Genomic DNA, 14,529 nt, shown 5'->3' on the forward strand with positions numbered 1-14,529 from the left:
CAGTCTGTTCTGCGACAGAGTTAATATAGAGTCCAGGTCCCGTGACCTATCGTGTTGTTCCCTGGGAGATGTAGTCTTCTTCTGTAAGTTGCAGATTCAGTAAAATTATTCATGCTTAATATGATGTTATGATGTGGAATACTGATAGCAAAAATTACAAAATTATTAAACCATGACAACCACCTTTTCTATACTTCTGCCTCTTCTGCTGCCAGCTAAATTCTCAGTTTTATGTTCACTTTCAATAGGTGAAATGAGTTCTTAGCTAATTGTAGAACCTAACCCTGAGAACATCTTCCTAGCAACCAGAACTCAACGCAAGCAGAGTGCTGTCAGGCTCTGAAGAGATTTCTAAACAAGAGGAGCCTATACCTCACATCTCCTGGCTTGTGGCAGTGGGATAGCTTTGTGGACAGGAAAGTGTTTTCTTATTACTGTGCTGCAAGAAGACTTGGGCTACCAGAGTTGCCCTTGCAGTACTGGGGTGCTGCTGGCAGGCAGGCCTGAGCATTGTGTTCCTCTGGCTGCAACAGGAGTGTCTCAGCTTTGGGGAGAGGAGGGAGAATTGTTTCAAACAATTGTCTTGAAATATGACTTCGGTAAAGCAAGGGAAGTCTGAGCCAGGAGGCTGCTGTCCCCTGAATCTCTCCCTGCCTCCCCATTTCCTGGACACTTGCGATGGCAACATGCTCTGTAGAATAGTCTCTGCCTGAGCAAACTTCAGCTGTACCAAGGTAGTGGGGCTGTAACTTGCAGCTGTTTAACTCTGTCTTCTGTTTTAGCGGCAAACAGTCAATCGCCATCGATGACTGCACTTTCCACCAGTGTGTGAGGCTCAGCAAGTTTGATTCTGAGAGGAGCATCAGCTTCATTCCGCCAGATGGAGAGTTTGAGCTCATGAGGTACGTTGTTGGGAGGTGAACAGGCTGGTGTTGGCATACACTTGCTGCTGCTGGTCTTGGACAGACTTGCAGTCCTTGAGAACTAAGTAGACTATGCTACACTTCCCTTCCTTCTTTTCAAAGTGCAATCTGTAGATTGTTCTGTAAGCCCTTATTTTACAGATGGGGTAGAAACATGGTTTTCTTTCTTTGCTTGTTAGCACGCTCAGTGTGCAGAAGCTGTTGTTTTAAGAAGCTGGTATAATTTGAGAGCTTGAGGGAGTTTAACTCCTCAGTCGTGTTGCTTTTGTACCTGCAGATACCGAACCACTAAGGACATCATCCTTCCCTTCCGTGTGATCCCTCTGGTGCGGGAGGTGGGTCGGACCAAACTGGAAGTGAAGGTGGTGATCAAATCAAATTTCAAACCTTCGTTGCTGGCCCAGAAGATAGAGGTGAGCTGTGGGCCTGTTCTGTCTCACTGCTTGTTGTCCCCTGCTGTGCTGTCCTCGCAGGTGGCTTTTCAAACTTGCATGGGACTGAAATGAACTGAGTGCTTACAGATGTGTGGTGGTGCAAAAAGAGTGCCCCTGCTACAGCATCATTTCTGTTCTCTATCCTCTGCCTTTCAGGTCCGGATCCCAACACCTCTCAACACCAGCGGAGTGCAAGTTATCTGCATGAAAGGGAAGGCAAAGTACAAGGCTAGTGAGAATGCCATTGTGTGGAAGTAAGTGAGCCTGCTGATCAGGGTGCTGTGTGGGTAGGGTCTGGGAAGGCACTTTGCTCAGTCTCTGCACCAAGCACGTGCAGTGAAGAGGAGAACTAACTTGGACACCTTGTCACTTCTGTGCTTTCTCTGATAGGATCAAACGAATGGCTGGAATGAAGGAATCCCAGATCAGTGCAGAGATCGAGCTGCTGCCCACCAATGACAAGAAGAAGTGGGCTCGGCCCCCGATCTCCATGAACTTTGAGGTGAGTCCCTGTTTCCCTTCCAAGGTGCTGCTATCCTTAGAGAGGCTTTGTCAGTCCAGCCCCTTCCAGCCTCCCGAGAGCTGAGTTCTCACAGCTGTGCAACTGTGCCTAGCATGAAACCAGCCGGGTGTCAAAGCTAATGGAAGAATATTGCCTTTACAGCCATTGGGTTCTGTCACCATGCACGTGGGGAGGGATGGCTCTTTGTGTCTGTTTCTGCTTAGCCCAGGTTGCTGTGTATGGGGAGCATCTTATCACTACGTTCCCACTTGATTTGTTGCCTTTCCTTTGTTCAACAGGTCCCATTTGCGCCCTCTGGGCTGAAGGTGCGTTACCTGAAAGTCTTTGAGCCAAAGCTGAACTATAGTGACCACGATGTGATCAAATGGGTGAGGTACATCGGCAGGAGCGGGATCTACGAGACCAGGTGTTAGCCCCAGCGGGCTGCCAGGCTCCCTCTTCTCCAAGCCATCCTCCACGTCTTCTCAGTCTTCAAGTACATTCAGAGACCATCTGCCTGGCCCCTCTACGCTGATCCACAGCCTGTGGCTCACCCGGGAGCAGACTCTGCCTGTGCTCAGTTACCACCCGCTGCAGCTGATGCTCAGAATCAGGTTGTGTGCAGGGGTGCAGCCTCCTGCTCCCCATCCCAGGGTGGGGAAGGGCTCGTCTAACTCCCATCCTCTCGTGATCTTTCTAGGGAACGTCCACCATTAAACTACTCTTCTGTTGGTGTCTCACTACTCGCATCATATCCTAGTATTTTTGAAGTTCTTGTGCATATGTACTCGTAGAATAGACCTTAAACGTAGACTGGACAAATCTGAGTTGAACTTACCCCGGCTTCTGTACTAGCTATTGCTGTTGTGGTAGATGTCGCTGGCCAGTCTGGGATGCCTGAGGTGTCACCACCTCCTTATCTCACGCAAAGTCTTCAGTATAGAGCCCTGCTTTGGGAAGGTTTGTGACCAAAAACAAAGGCTGAGGGTTCAGACTCTTGGTGTGTATGTGGGTAGCGCAGCATTTCAGGGCCATGGAGCAACTCACCCCAACCCGCTGCTGGCTCCAGCCAGTCCCCGTCCATTGGAAATAAGGCCGGCTCCACCCTGCGCTGTGGGGCAGGAGCTGAGCGGGGTCTGTCCTCTGCAATTAAACGCACTCACAGCCCCTGCCCCATCCCGTACGGCCCGTACAACATTGCTGCTGCCCGCAGTCCCGCTTCTGGTGGTGTGCTCTCCATTTTGTACACGTTGTGATTTGTCCAGCTCTCAATCTAATAAAGTACGTAGAACGGACCAGGCCGTGCTGTGCTCTGTGCCGTGCTCCGGGCCGTGCTGTGCTCTGTGCCGTGCTCCGGGCCGTGCTTTCGCTTTCCCCGCCGTGCGCAGGCGCTGTCCCGTCGCACTACGTTTCCCATCACCCCCCGCCATGATGGCGGCTCCGTCCCGTCATCCCTCGGCCGTGCCCGCTCCTTCCGGCCGTGCCGGGCCGTGCTCCGTGCGGCGGCGCCGGCCCCGCTGAGCAGCGCCATGGCGTCGTGCTCCGACATCCTGCGCACCGAGTTCCCGGAGCTGGACGGGGAGGTGTTCGCTTATGTCACGGGTGAGCAGCGCCGCGAGGAGCCGCGAGGGGGAGGAGAAGGGACGATGGGGGGGGGGGCGGCCGTCGGTGTGTCGCGATAGTCGCGATCGTGTCCCGGTGCCCGCAGGGATCCTGCACAGCAGCGGCGCGGACTTCGAGTCGGTGGACGAGCTGGTGGAGGCGGTGGGAGAACTGCTGCAGGAGGTGGCGAGGGACGGCAAGGACGAGAGCGCCATCCGCGACGTGTGTCAGCGCCTCTTCAACTGCCTGCAGCTGTGAGCAGCACCACAACACCCTGCACCAACACCCCGCTACACCCCGCAACGCACCGCAACGCAACGCGACTCCCGACCCCCCTCTCCCCTCCTCTCCTCTCTCCCGCAGGGACGAAGCCCGCGCTCAGCGCTGCAGCCAGGTGCTGCTGGACGCCCCCATCCAGCTCTCTCAGATCACCGATGGATACGGTGAGCGGTGGCAGCGGGGTGAGGCGGCTCCACAGGGCTCTACAGGGCAGCTCAGCCCCAGCCCTGCATCCCAAACCCCACCTCAACACCCACCCCAAACCTACACCGCTCTGCCTTGTCCTGGGGCTGAGCTGTGCCATCCTCCAGCCCTTCATCTTTGTATTCTCCTGCCCTTCAGACCCCACCGTTCAATCCTCTGTCCTTCAGTTCTCTGTATCTCCCATCCTTTGCTCCCTTCATCCTCCAGGAGAGGGGACCCCACCGCTCACCCCCCTCCCATCCCCTCACAGATGCCAACACGGACCTGCTGCCGGGGCTGCTGCTGAAGAGAGGCCAGACGTCGGTAAGTGAGGGCTGCGACCCATGGGGGGCTGCTGGGATAACCCTTATGTGGGGCTGCAGCTCTGCACCCCATTGTGGTCCCCTCACCTGCTGGTTTAGCCAGGCCCAAAGGTAGCGGTGCAGCATGGGGGTACAGGGGTGCCCTGCCTCTGTGTCATTGTCCTGGCCTCAATGGCATAAAGCTTCAGAGGGAGCTAACAGGTTATTAACTTGATAAGCTCAATTTTCCTTTATCTTAATGAGCTTCAATGCGTGGTCAGTCAAGCAGGAATGCTCAGAGTGCACTGTCTCTAACTTCAGGAAGGACTTTGGCTTCTACAGCGCAGCTTTGATCGGGTGGTTATGATGTAAGCAAGGCTTCTTGCCATGCTCAGTGAGAGCTGAGCCCCACACAGCTGTTAGATGTGGGCCAGGAGAGGGGAAACACTTAGTGGTGCTGGGCTGGGGTAGGTGTGGGCTGAGTGAAGGCGATGCTGGGTCAGCTCAGGGTCATGGAATCATAGGGGTTGGAAATAAGCTCTGGAGATCATCCAGTCCAACCCATGTTGGTGCTGTTGTTGAAGTGCCTTGGCTGACTCGAGTCCCTGAAACCAGAGAAACAGGTCATGGGGCAGAGCATATGGGTTAAGGTCAGCCAGACTCTGCTTGCTGAGCCCAAACCGTTGCGTACAAGCTGTTGGTTTAGGACTGTGTTCCTGAAGTGTCGTACTGGCCCCATTAACCTCCTTGAGGCTGTCCCAGTTCCCCAGTCCCAGCTCCCTCCTGCCCTCCATTCCTTCCAGGCATGAGGGGACAACAGCTCTCTTTTCCCTTGGAGCTGGTTTTTGGGGCTTTTCTGAAGACGTGCTCTCACAGTTACTTTTGCCCCAGATGGTGAACGCCAAGAAACTGGAGAAAGCAGAAGCCAAACTGAAAGCCAAGCAGGACAAGAGGATGGAGCGGGATTCCGTGAAGTCATCCAGCCCTCTGTGAGTGCAGCGCTGCCTCCAGCACCACCAGGCTGCCCTGGCTGGGATGTGAGCATACAGAGCTTTCCCATTGAGCCCCTTCTCTGCGTTCTGCCTGCTGCAGAGTCCTCGAGGAGGCGACCGCCAGCCAAGCTGCCAGCAAGAAGGAGACCCGCATGGAGTCATCGGGCAAGAACAAGTCGTACGACGTACGCATCGAGAACTTCGATGTCTCCTTCGGTGAGCGGTGAGTGCAGGTGGGGAGGTGGGATGGACCTTGGCTGCGGCTTCAGAACACAGGGAGGTCTAGATTTCAAGAGTAGCAGGGAAATGACAGGAAGGATCCGGAGGTGCAGCCTGGAGGATGCTGGGGGCAGGTGGCTGCTGAATGCCTCTCTCCATGGGGCAGTCTGAGCAGGTACCTGCCTGTTCCCTCCCTTTAGGGTCCTGCTGGCAGGAGCAGACCTGAACCTGGCGTTTGGACGGCGCTACGGGCTGGTGGGCAGGAACGGGCTGGGGAAGACCACGCTGCTGAAGATGATCGCCAGTCGGAGCCTGCGCATTCCCTCACACATCAGCATCCTGCACGTGGAGCAGGAGGTGGCGGGTGATGAGACGCCGGCCCTGCAGAGCGTGCTGGAGTGTGACACCACTCGGGAGAGCCTGCTGAGGGAGGAAAAGGAGCTGACGGCCAAAGTGAATGCTGGCAGGTGAGGTGCTCATCGCTGGGTTTGCAGTCCTTCTTCGGCCTTTTGTCCATGAGGTCTTGCTTCTCTTAGTCCTGCTTGGGGTGCTCAGCCTCCCTCAGCGCTCAGATCCTGATCTAATCTCTCTGCTCTGCTCTAGGGGAGAAGGGACTGAAGGCACCAGGCTATCGGAGATCTACGCCAAGCTGGAGGAGATTGAGGCAGACAAGGCCCCGGCGAGGTGAGGCAGCCCTGTGGCACTGCTGTCTGCTGGCATGGCCAGCAGCCAAATGATGCTCTTAGGCCTGCGGGGAAGTTTTCCTGCACCACGGCAGCCTTAAGCTACGTAGCAGGGTGCCCATGGTGCCCATGGGTCCAGGAGCACAGACTGAGCTGTGCAGACAGATGTGTTCCAGTTCTCTCTGCTTTTCCCCAGGGCGTCTGTCATTCTCGCTGGGCTGGGCTTTAACACAAAGATGCAGCAACAGACAACCAAGTAAGTCTCCAGGCTCTGGGCATCAAAATTTGAATGGATTTGAGTTATTCTGATTAAGTTGTAACCCTTCTCTGCAATCTCTTCTCTGCTCAGAGAGTTTTCTGGAGGCTGGAGAATGAGACTGGCCTTAGCCAGAGCCCTGTTTGCCAGGTCAGTGTCCAGTCATTCACTCTATACGGTTCACCTTCCTTGCTGTCCATGCTGCAGGGGGGCTGCCCGGGGGTCCTCTCAGACTGTCAGGGTGGGGAGCTTTTGAGGCATCACAGCTCTGCGTGTGGTGAAACGTGCTCTGCCTTGACCCTGTGCTCTTTTTGCTTCTGATGCCCATGTCTTGGTTTCCCTAGGCCAGACCTCCTTCTGCTGGACGGTAAGTCGATACCACAGGTCCCTCTAACCCTGCTGCTGGGCCTGCCCGTACCCTTGCTGGGTTGGGAAGGCAGCGTGGCCTTTAGCTGCCTGCTCAAAATAGCTTGGGTGACAGGGCTGTCAGTGCTCCCCGGCAGTGGCATGGAGCCATCCTCACCCGGGGAACCTGCTTGGGCAGCCGCTTGGGCTGGTCACTGGTCTTTCCCTTGTAAAAAAGCATCATCCAGCCATCCCAGTCCCTCCTGACCTGATCTTGGTGCCTTTGTTCTCTTCCCTCAGAGCCCACGAACATGCTGGACGTGAGGGCCATCCTGTGGCTCGAGAACTACCTGCAGGTAGGGGTGGGAACAGGGCAGAGCACCAGGAGACAGGGACATCCCCCAGGCTGGTGTCCTGCCGTGCTGGGTGGTGGCACTGGGGCTCCCTCAGGTCTCCCTCTCGCTGTCTCCTCCAGACGTGGCAGTCGACCATCCTCGTGGTGTCCCACGACAGGAACTTCCTGAACACGGTGGCCACAGACATCATCCACCTGCACTCGCAGCGGCTGGACACGTACCGTGGGGACTTTGAGAACTTCATGAAGACCAAGGAGGAGCGGCTGAAGAACCAGCAGCGGGAGTACGAGGCGCAGCAGCAGTACCGAGAGCATATCCAGGTACTGGCAGAAACCAGCAGGGCTGGGGCACTTCTTGCCCCTTTCTCCTTGCTCTTAGCAAGCATCCCGTATTCACTGCTGCTCAGCGTCGCGGCGATCTGTGGCTCTGTGGTTGCAGAAGGCTCAGCAGTGCTGGGCTGGCTGTGTTTGAATGGGGTTTTGTCACTCGTAGGTTTTCATCGACCGCTTTCGCTACAATGCAAACCGGGCGTCCCAAGTGCAGAGCAAACTCAAGCTGCTGGAGAAGCTGTGAGTGCCCGACCTGCTGCTCTGCAGAGCTGGGGAGGGGGCAGTGCTGATGGGGAGAAAACAGTGTTCCCAGGTGAACCTGGAGGACACCGTGTGTGGGGAGATGGGTGGTTTGGGCTTTGGGTGCTGTGTCTCCTCTGGAGGCTTTGGCCAGGATGAGGCTCTGCAGAGCAGAAGTCTGAATGTGGGCTTCTGGTGTGGGGTCAGTGCAAGGCACCTCAGTTACACTGTGGCTTTCCTATTTGCAGGCCAGAGCTGAAACCCGTGGACAAGGAGTCTGAGGTGATGATGAAGTAAGTGTGGCTTGAGCCCTTGCTTGGAAGGGACCCGGCTTCCCTTCTGAAGCTCCCGGCCATCTCTCACCTCCTCCTGCCTTCCCAGGTTCCCCGATGGCTTTGAGAAGTTCTCCCCTCCCATCCTGCAGCTGGATGAAGTAGATTTCTGTTATGACCCGAGTCACTACATATTCCGTTCCCTGTCTGTCTCTGCTGACCTGGAGTCCCGCATCTGCGTGGTACGTGGGATCACAGAGCGATGGGACCCCTGAGCCCTCCAAGTCCCTGCTCAGAGCAAGGCCAGCTTCAGTGTCAGCAGTCCTCATCCTCAAGCTGTGTGCTTGCAAATGGGGGCTGGCCCAGCTAGTCCTTAAGCTCAGGGATCAGGGAGTGTGTTCCAGCAGTGCTGTGTGATCACCCAGGGGCTGAAATTCCCCATCCCCGAGGTAGCTCTGAGGGTTTCATGCTCTTCAACGCTGCCTTTGCTTCTCTAGGTTGGGGAAAATGGAGCTGGCAAGTCGACCATGCTGAAGATCTTAATGGGGGAGCTGGCACCAGTCAGAGGGATCAGACACGCTCACAGGTACCTGGTAGGAAGGGCTGGAGGGGGAGGAGTGGTGGCTGCTCACCCAGCCTTGTGCCCCTTCCTGCAGATGGGGCTGGGAGTGCTGTGGTTATGGGAACCACTTCCCTATTTCTTCTCATTCTGCAGAAACCTAAAAATCGGCTATTTCAGCCAGCACCACGTGGATCAGCTGGACCTGAACATCAGTGCTGTAGAGCTGCTGGCCAGGAAATTCCCAGGTGTGTTTTGGAGATGTGAAGAGATCTGAGCCCTCTCCTCACCTCCTGCTCTCAATGTCCCAGTGGGGTTTTTTCCCCCTCACAACACGGGTGCCCGTGTGCTACAGGCACGTTGTGCTGTGCTCTGCAGGGAAGACGGAGGAGGAGTACAGGCACCAGCTGGGGAGCTACGGTGTGTCAGGGGAGCTGGCTGTGCGCCCCGTGGCCAGCCTGTCCGGGGGCCAGAAGAGCCGGGTGGCCTTTGCCCAGATGACCATGTCCTGGTAATTGTCTCATATAAGCCCTTAGTTTTTCTATGGCTGCATCCTTGGAGTGTGAGGAAGGTGGGCAGCAGTGGCTGTGCTGCTCTTTGAACCCAAGGGCTGCATCCCGTGCTCTCAGTGCTGTCCTCTCTTCCAGCCCCAACTTCTACATCCTGGATGAGCCGACCAACCACCTGGACATGGAGACCATCGAGGCGCTGGCGAAGGCGCTGAATAAGTTCCGGGTAAGGCGACATCCCCCCTTGTTTTCCTACAGCTCCCTGCAGCCTCCAGCTGGGGTGTCTCATCCAGAGCCCCCCCTAATGCCGGCTGTGCTCAATGCCCCTCTATTGTGTGTTGGCAGGGCGGCATCATCCTGGTGTCCCACGACGAGTGCTTCATCCGCCTGGTGTGCCACGAGCTGTGGGTGTGTGAGAACGCCACCGTCACCCGCATCGAGGGCGGCTTCGACCAGTACAGGGACATCCTGAAGGAGCAGTTCCGCAAAGAGGGATTCCTATAGGGCTGGATGGGGGGAGAGGGGGGTCCCTGTGCCCCCCGGTTGCGCTGCTCTCTGTTACGCCCTCACCCCACGTGGTGTGGGGCTGTGGGTGCTGCTCTGTGCTGGGATGTGGGAAGGCAGCGTGCCCTCCCCACCGCCGTGCCCCACGCTGGGGGGGTTTGGGGGGGCTCAGGGGGAAGCCGTGCTCTCTGTCTGCTCGGCCCCCTTCCCCATCAGCGCTGTTCCTCTCCCCGCTCCCCCCCAGCACAAAGCGAGGCCTTTTGCTGCTACAAGTGCCCCCACCTCCCCCCACCCCCGGACTCGCGGGGGTTGGGGCGCGCTTTGCCTTTCTCCCCTACCCACCCCTGGGGCTCCGTACCCCCGGGGGGGCCCTCGGGGTGCCCGCAGGAACCTGCGGTGTAAATAAAACCGGAATAAACGCTACGGGCGGGCTGCTCGTGTCTGTTGGGTTACATGGAGGGGGGGGGTCACCCAGCACCGAGCTCGGGGCGCCGCGGGGCTCGGGGGGGGGGGGTCTGGGCTGAGGTGGGGAGCGGGGGTCCCGGGGGCTGTGGGGGGGTCCCGGTGGGGGCAGGGGGGTCCCGGGGGCGGTGAGGGGGCCCGTCCCGCTCCAGGCACCGCCCCCCGCCCTCCCCGCCACCAGGTGGGTCCGCCCCTGCAGCCGGGGCGGTGCTGGCGGCCGCGCTCCGACCGGCGGCGGACACCGAGCGATCCTCCGCTTCGTATCGGTACCGCTGTGCTGCTGGGCCGGGCGGACATGGACGGCGGGGGGGACGGAGGGACGCGATCGGCGGGGAGCAGCCCCGTGCCCAGCCCCGGGTCCCCGGGGGGCGAGGAGGTGAGCGGGGTCCGGGGGGATGGGATGGGATGGGGGGGGGGGTCCTTGTTGGGATTAGGGGTGGGGGGGGGTTGTGTGGGGTGGGGGGGGGGGCTGAGCGGCAGTTCTTGGGGCGGGGGGAGCGTGTGTGTGTGTGCGTGGATCCGGCGTGGCCGGGGGGGGGGGGGGCTGTGGTGTGTGTGGTATCTGTGTGTGTATCTGTGTGTGTGTGTGTGTGTTGCGGGGCCCTGGGGGAGGGGGCCTGTTTGTGTGTGTGTTGGTGTAAGGAGGGAGAGGTCCCGGGGGGGGGCTCTGTGTGTATCGCGGCTCTGGGAGCGTGCCGGGGGGGCGGTGGGGGGGTTGTGTGCGTGTGTATGGGAGCTCGGTGTGAGCTGGGGGCGCCCCGTGTGTGTGTATGGGGGTCTTTGTGAGTTTGGGGGGGTTGGAGAGGGCTGCGTGTGTGCGCGAGGCCCCGGAGGGGGGGGTGGGGGTTGGGAGGGCTCTGTGCTGGGGGAGTGGGTTCGGCGGTGCCGTGCTGGGATGGGGGGCTGCTGCCGTGCTGCCCCGGGGGGGGATAGAGCTGCTCCCCCCTGTGCCCGCAGCCCACGCGTGCCCGTGTCCCGGAGCGGGGGGGAGCGGAGCCCGGCGGGGGGAGCAGGGCTGGGGGGGCCGGGGGCAGCCCGGGAGCGCGGGCGCCATCTTGGGAGCGATCAGGTGTCGGGGACCGGCCGGGCCGGGGCGGGGCGGGGGGTGCGGGGGGGCCGCTCCCGTTCCCCGTTGCCGCTCCCCGCCCCGTGCCGTGATGGGGATGGGGCCGTTCTACCGCTGCGCCGTTCCCTGACTTTGTCCCCCCGGTCCCCGCCCGCCCCCGGGATCCCGGGGCTCCCCCGGCTCTGACTCACGGTTCCCGCTGCTGGGCGTGTCCCGTGCGGGGGGCGAACGGAGCGGGCCGCGTGTGTCACACGGCGGGGAGGGGATGGGGGGGGGCGGCCATCGGGGCCCCGTGTGTCCATGTGCAGTGCTGGGTCCGTACGTGGGCAGTGGGGCTGACCCGTGTTTGCTGTTCATTGCAGCCGTTAATGAAGCGACAGAGAACCGTGGAGGATTTCAACCAGTTCTGCACCTTCGTGTTGGCCTACGCCGGGTACATCCCGTACCCCGATGAGGTGAGTCCCCCCCAAAGGCTCCCATGCGTCCCACAGACACTTCCTTGGTGTCGGTGCTGCAGTCTCACGTTGTCCCTGCTGCCATCTCACACCATTGCTGTGCTTTCCCCTCTTGCAGAACGAGCCCTGGGGCCACGGCGGCAGCATGAGCCCCCAGAACAGCACGGGGAGCACACAGGACAGCGATAGCTGGGCCTCCTCTCACTCCTCTGATATCCATCTCCTGGCTGATGACAGGAGCAGCCGGAGCGCGGCCAGGGGGGCTGCAGACAGCAGCCTGCTTCTGGGCTGCACTGCCTTCCCCACTGGATTCTATGACGTCCGGCCCCAGCAGGTGAAGCGGAAGAAGCCACCGGTGAAGAAACTGATCTTGGAGCAGGAGGTGGAGAAGCTGAGCGCCGGGAAGAGCTTTGGGTCAGAGCAGGAGCGTGGGACGGAGCTGGCTGCGCTGGAGGGACGGGTGCTGCCTGGGAAAGAAGAGTTCTTGGAGCCCTCCTTCAGCCTGGCTGGGGACACACAGCCTCGTGCCCTCCTGGAGGAGCTGATGAAGGAGGAGAAGGACTGGGAGCACGGAGCACAGGGAGCAGGGAAACCAGCAGGAGACGATGTGCAGCTGAAGGAGCAGGAGCAGTGCTCCGGAGGGAGGAAAAGCCCCGGTTCTTGTACTACCTTGGACCAAAGCGAAGGGGAAGACGCAAGCAGAGGGAGCTCACAGCTCAGCGGTGAGTGCCTGAAGGAACGTAGCTGTGATTGGTGCCAAACACCGACCCTCCCTTGGCCAGGGCCACCCGCACTTGCATGTGGTCCTGGGTTCTCCCCATAAAGGGACAAGTGGAGAGCAGAGACCTGGTTTTTAGAGACTTTCCTCTATAGAGAGTGCAGTGCGGGCTGGGAAGGTGTCAGGGAGGGAGGGAGTTGGCTGTAAAGGTGCCGTGCTGATCTGGTCTTTACTTTTTCTCTTTCCCCTCTTGCAACACCAGCAGATGAATTTGCAGCAGCTCCCAACACCAAAGCAGAAGGTGAGTTGGGGGGGTGCTGTGGCTTCAGAGGTGGTGCTGTGCCCCACGGTGGGGTCAGACCACAGCTGTGGGGCCATTTCTGATCTGCATCCATCTCTCTGTGACCAGACGATGACGCCTGGGATCTGATCACCTGCTTCTGCCTGAAGCCCTTTGCGGGGAGGCCCATGATTGAATGCAGCGAGTGCGCTACCTGGATCCACCTCTCTTGTGCCAAGATCCGCAAATCCAACGTGCCTGAGATCTTCATCTGCCAGCGGTGTCGTGACGCCAAGCAGGAGATTCGCCGCTCCAACAGAGCGCGGACGGTGCCCCGCAAGCGCTTCTGTGACTGAGCAGGGGGGCTGGGAGGGAAGGGGCCCCTCTTTACACCTCAGGCCGTAGCCCAATCTGGCTAGACAATCAATGCAGTAACGGCAGGGGAAGGGCTGGGCTGTGGTGTTGGGCTGTCCCCCTTGTTGCTCCTTGTCTCCTGGGCGTTGTGTTGATCACGGAGCTCAGTTACCCCTGAGATGTTGGGGGAGAGGAGCCGTGCGTTGGGTCACTCAGACACATCTCTGTCCTTGCACAAACCTGGCTCGGTGCCTTCCCCCCAGGCCAGCTGAGGAGAACCTAGTTCAGATAGTTTCCATGTGGCGTGGTGGAAGCTTACTCTTATTCTAAGTTGTGGCTCTCATCCTCCTTCATCCATCCTCACCATTGTCCTTGCCTGAGACCTTCAGGTGGGCTGCGATGGCGAAGCCCCAGTGACCCAAGTTCTCTTCCAGGATGTAGATACAGCCCAGGCAAACTTCCTCTGTGTAGTGTGCTGCTCTCTAGGATGAGAGGAAGGAATGAATATCGGCCCTGCCCGACCCTGGAGCAAACCAGGCTGCTCCGTGTTGGGCATTAGGTGTCCATCTCTGGCTCATCAGCCCCTCAGGCTGCACAGGGGAGGCCCTGCCCCTGTTGTATGGTGCTTCTGATTTCAGCTGCTGTGCCTGAGACCTCAGGGTAGTCCCACTGGGCAAAGAACGGCGTGCAGCAAGGGCGTCCTATGGTAGATTGTTAGACAAGTTGTTCTTTGAGTCCTCTTGGTTCACATACTCCGGTTGCACTAAAGTCTCCTGTCTGAAACAGATGTGAGGTTGGTGGTAGGGAACCCAGCTACCCTCAGAGCGAGTAGGGCGTGGGATGAGCAGTGGGAAGCATTCTGTTGGTTATCCATGTTTCTAACAGTTGAACCTTGTACCCTGCGGCCATCTCCTGCCTGCAGGTGGAGCATCCGCGTGATGCTGAGAGCTGAGCTGGGACAGAGCTGGCTTTGCTTCTGAGCGTGCCCCTCCAGCACAGAAATGGTTTTGTTGGCTGTTCTTTTGTATTATTACTTCTTTTCTTGACACTTAAGAGTGAAGTTTGATGTCAGGAACAGGCCCTGAGCCCCTTTTGCTATGCAACTGCTGCTCCAGAGGTGCAGGACCTACCTTCCAGTTCAGAGTGGAAGGCGTTTCCCCAAGCAATGTGTGCGCTCTGGGGCCCTGCGTTCACTCACTGTCCAAATCCTCCTTCACAGCCCCTCCAAAGAGCCTGGCCCGGTGCCTTCTGCACTTTCTGGGTGGGGAATACAGACCCCGCTGCTGTCCCATTGCCCCCTGGCCCTGGCACTCTGCTGCTGGAGCAGGGTGTGGGGCAGCCCCAACTCGCTGTACATCCCATCACTGCTTCTCTTAGCTGGGTTCTCTCCTACTTGCACATCTGGGTTACTATGGGACCATAGCTGGGGGAGGTGAGGGGGCAGCCCCCCGCCACCTGGCGATCCCCAGGCTCATCCCCTGTGCCTCTCCTGTGGAAAGCCTGGGCCCCGAAAGTGCTTTATGTTTTTTATAGTTACTTTGTATTGATATGTAAAATAGCAAATTCTGGTCCTTGCCCTGTGGAGTGTGGCTGGAGTCATATGTACATAATAAAGTACTTTTGCCATAATGGTGCTGGCTTCGGCCTGTTTCTCCCTTTTCCTCCCAGGTGGGATCTGGCCGAGCTGCTGAACATCTCTGCATGT

The 14,529-nt window shown here is 58.7% G+C and overlaps 3 protein-coding genes across 12 annotated transcripts in view; all 3 read left to right on the forward strand.

Annotated features, from left to right (window-relative positions):
- Positions 1–3,154, forward strand: part of AP2M1 (adaptor related protein complex 2 subunit mu 1) — a 32,621-nt gene extending 29,467 nt beyond the window's left edge. For 8 of the 9 annotated variants that reach the window (XM_015871720.2, XM_032446439.1, XM_015871722.1 and 5 more), the window contains 5 exons: positions 783–902; positions 1,201–1,336; positions 1,514–1,611; positions 1,748–1,859; positions 2,159–2,611. In XM_015871720.2, coding sequence (XP_015727206.1) covers positions 783–902; positions 1,201–1,336; positions 1,514–1,611; positions 1,748–1,859; positions 2,159–2,293 — 601 coding nt within the window. In that variant the 3' untranslated portion in view covers positions 2,294–2,611. Of the gene's footprint in view, positions 1–782; positions 903–1,200; positions 1,337–1,513; positions 1,612–1,747; positions 1,860–2,158 lie in introns of all 9 variants that reach the window. The other variant, XM_032446437.1, reaches the window with a different exon arrangement.
- Positions 3,155–3,307: 153 nt separating this feature from the next.
- On the forward strand, positions 3,308–9,912 carry ABCF3 (ATP binding cassette subfamily F member 3). Its single transcript, XM_015871718.2, has 21 exons — positions 3,308–3,461; positions 3,568–3,715; positions 3,825–3,904; positions 4,195–4,247; positions 5,117–5,214; positions 5,318–5,440; positions 5,637–5,903; positions 6,040–6,120; positions 6,316–6,375; positions 6,469–6,525; positions 6,720–6,742; positions 7,021–7,076; positions 7,196–7,396; positions 7,569–7,645; positions 7,894–7,938; positions 8,027–8,159; positions 8,415–8,503; positions 8,633–8,724; positions 8,855–8,987; positions 9,124–9,211; positions 9,331–9,912. The coding sequence occupies exons 1-21, from the start codon at positions 3,389–3,391 to the stop codon at positions 9,487–9,489; spliced, it is 2,136 nt and encodes a 711-aa protein (XP_015727204.1). The 5' UTR covers positions 3,308–3,388; the 3' UTR covers positions 9,490–9,912.
- A 214-nt stretch (positions 9,913–10,126) lies between these two features.
- LOC107318209 (PHD finger protein 13-like) lies at positions 10,127–14,454 on the forward strand. 2 transcript variants are annotated; one of them, XM_015871778.2, is made up of 5 exons: positions 10,127–10,327; positions 11,380–11,472; positions 11,591–12,194; positions 12,456–12,491; positions 12,600–14,454. In XM_015871778.2, exons 1-5 carry the CDS (start codon positions 10,247–10,249, stop codon positions 12,824–12,826), a joined length of 1,041 nt encoding a protein of 346 aa, XP_015727264.1. In that variant the 5' UTR covers positions 10,127–10,246; the 3' UTR covers positions 12,827–14,454. The 2 variants fall into 2 exon arrangements, with proteins under 2 accessions (XP_015727264.1, XP_015727263.1); XM_015871777.2 differs by having other exon boundaries at positions 10,128–10,327; positions 12,453–12,491.
- Positions 14,455–14,529: the final 75 nt, after the last annotated feature.

The sequence above is a fragment of the Coturnix japonica genome, chromosome 9, assembly GCF_001577835.2.
Source record: "Coturnix japonica isolate 7356 chromosome 9, Coturnix japonica 2.1, whole genome shotgun sequence".
Taxonomy (NCBI): Eukaryota; Metazoa; Chordata; class Aves; order Galliformes; family Phasianidae; genus Coturnix; species Coturnix japonica.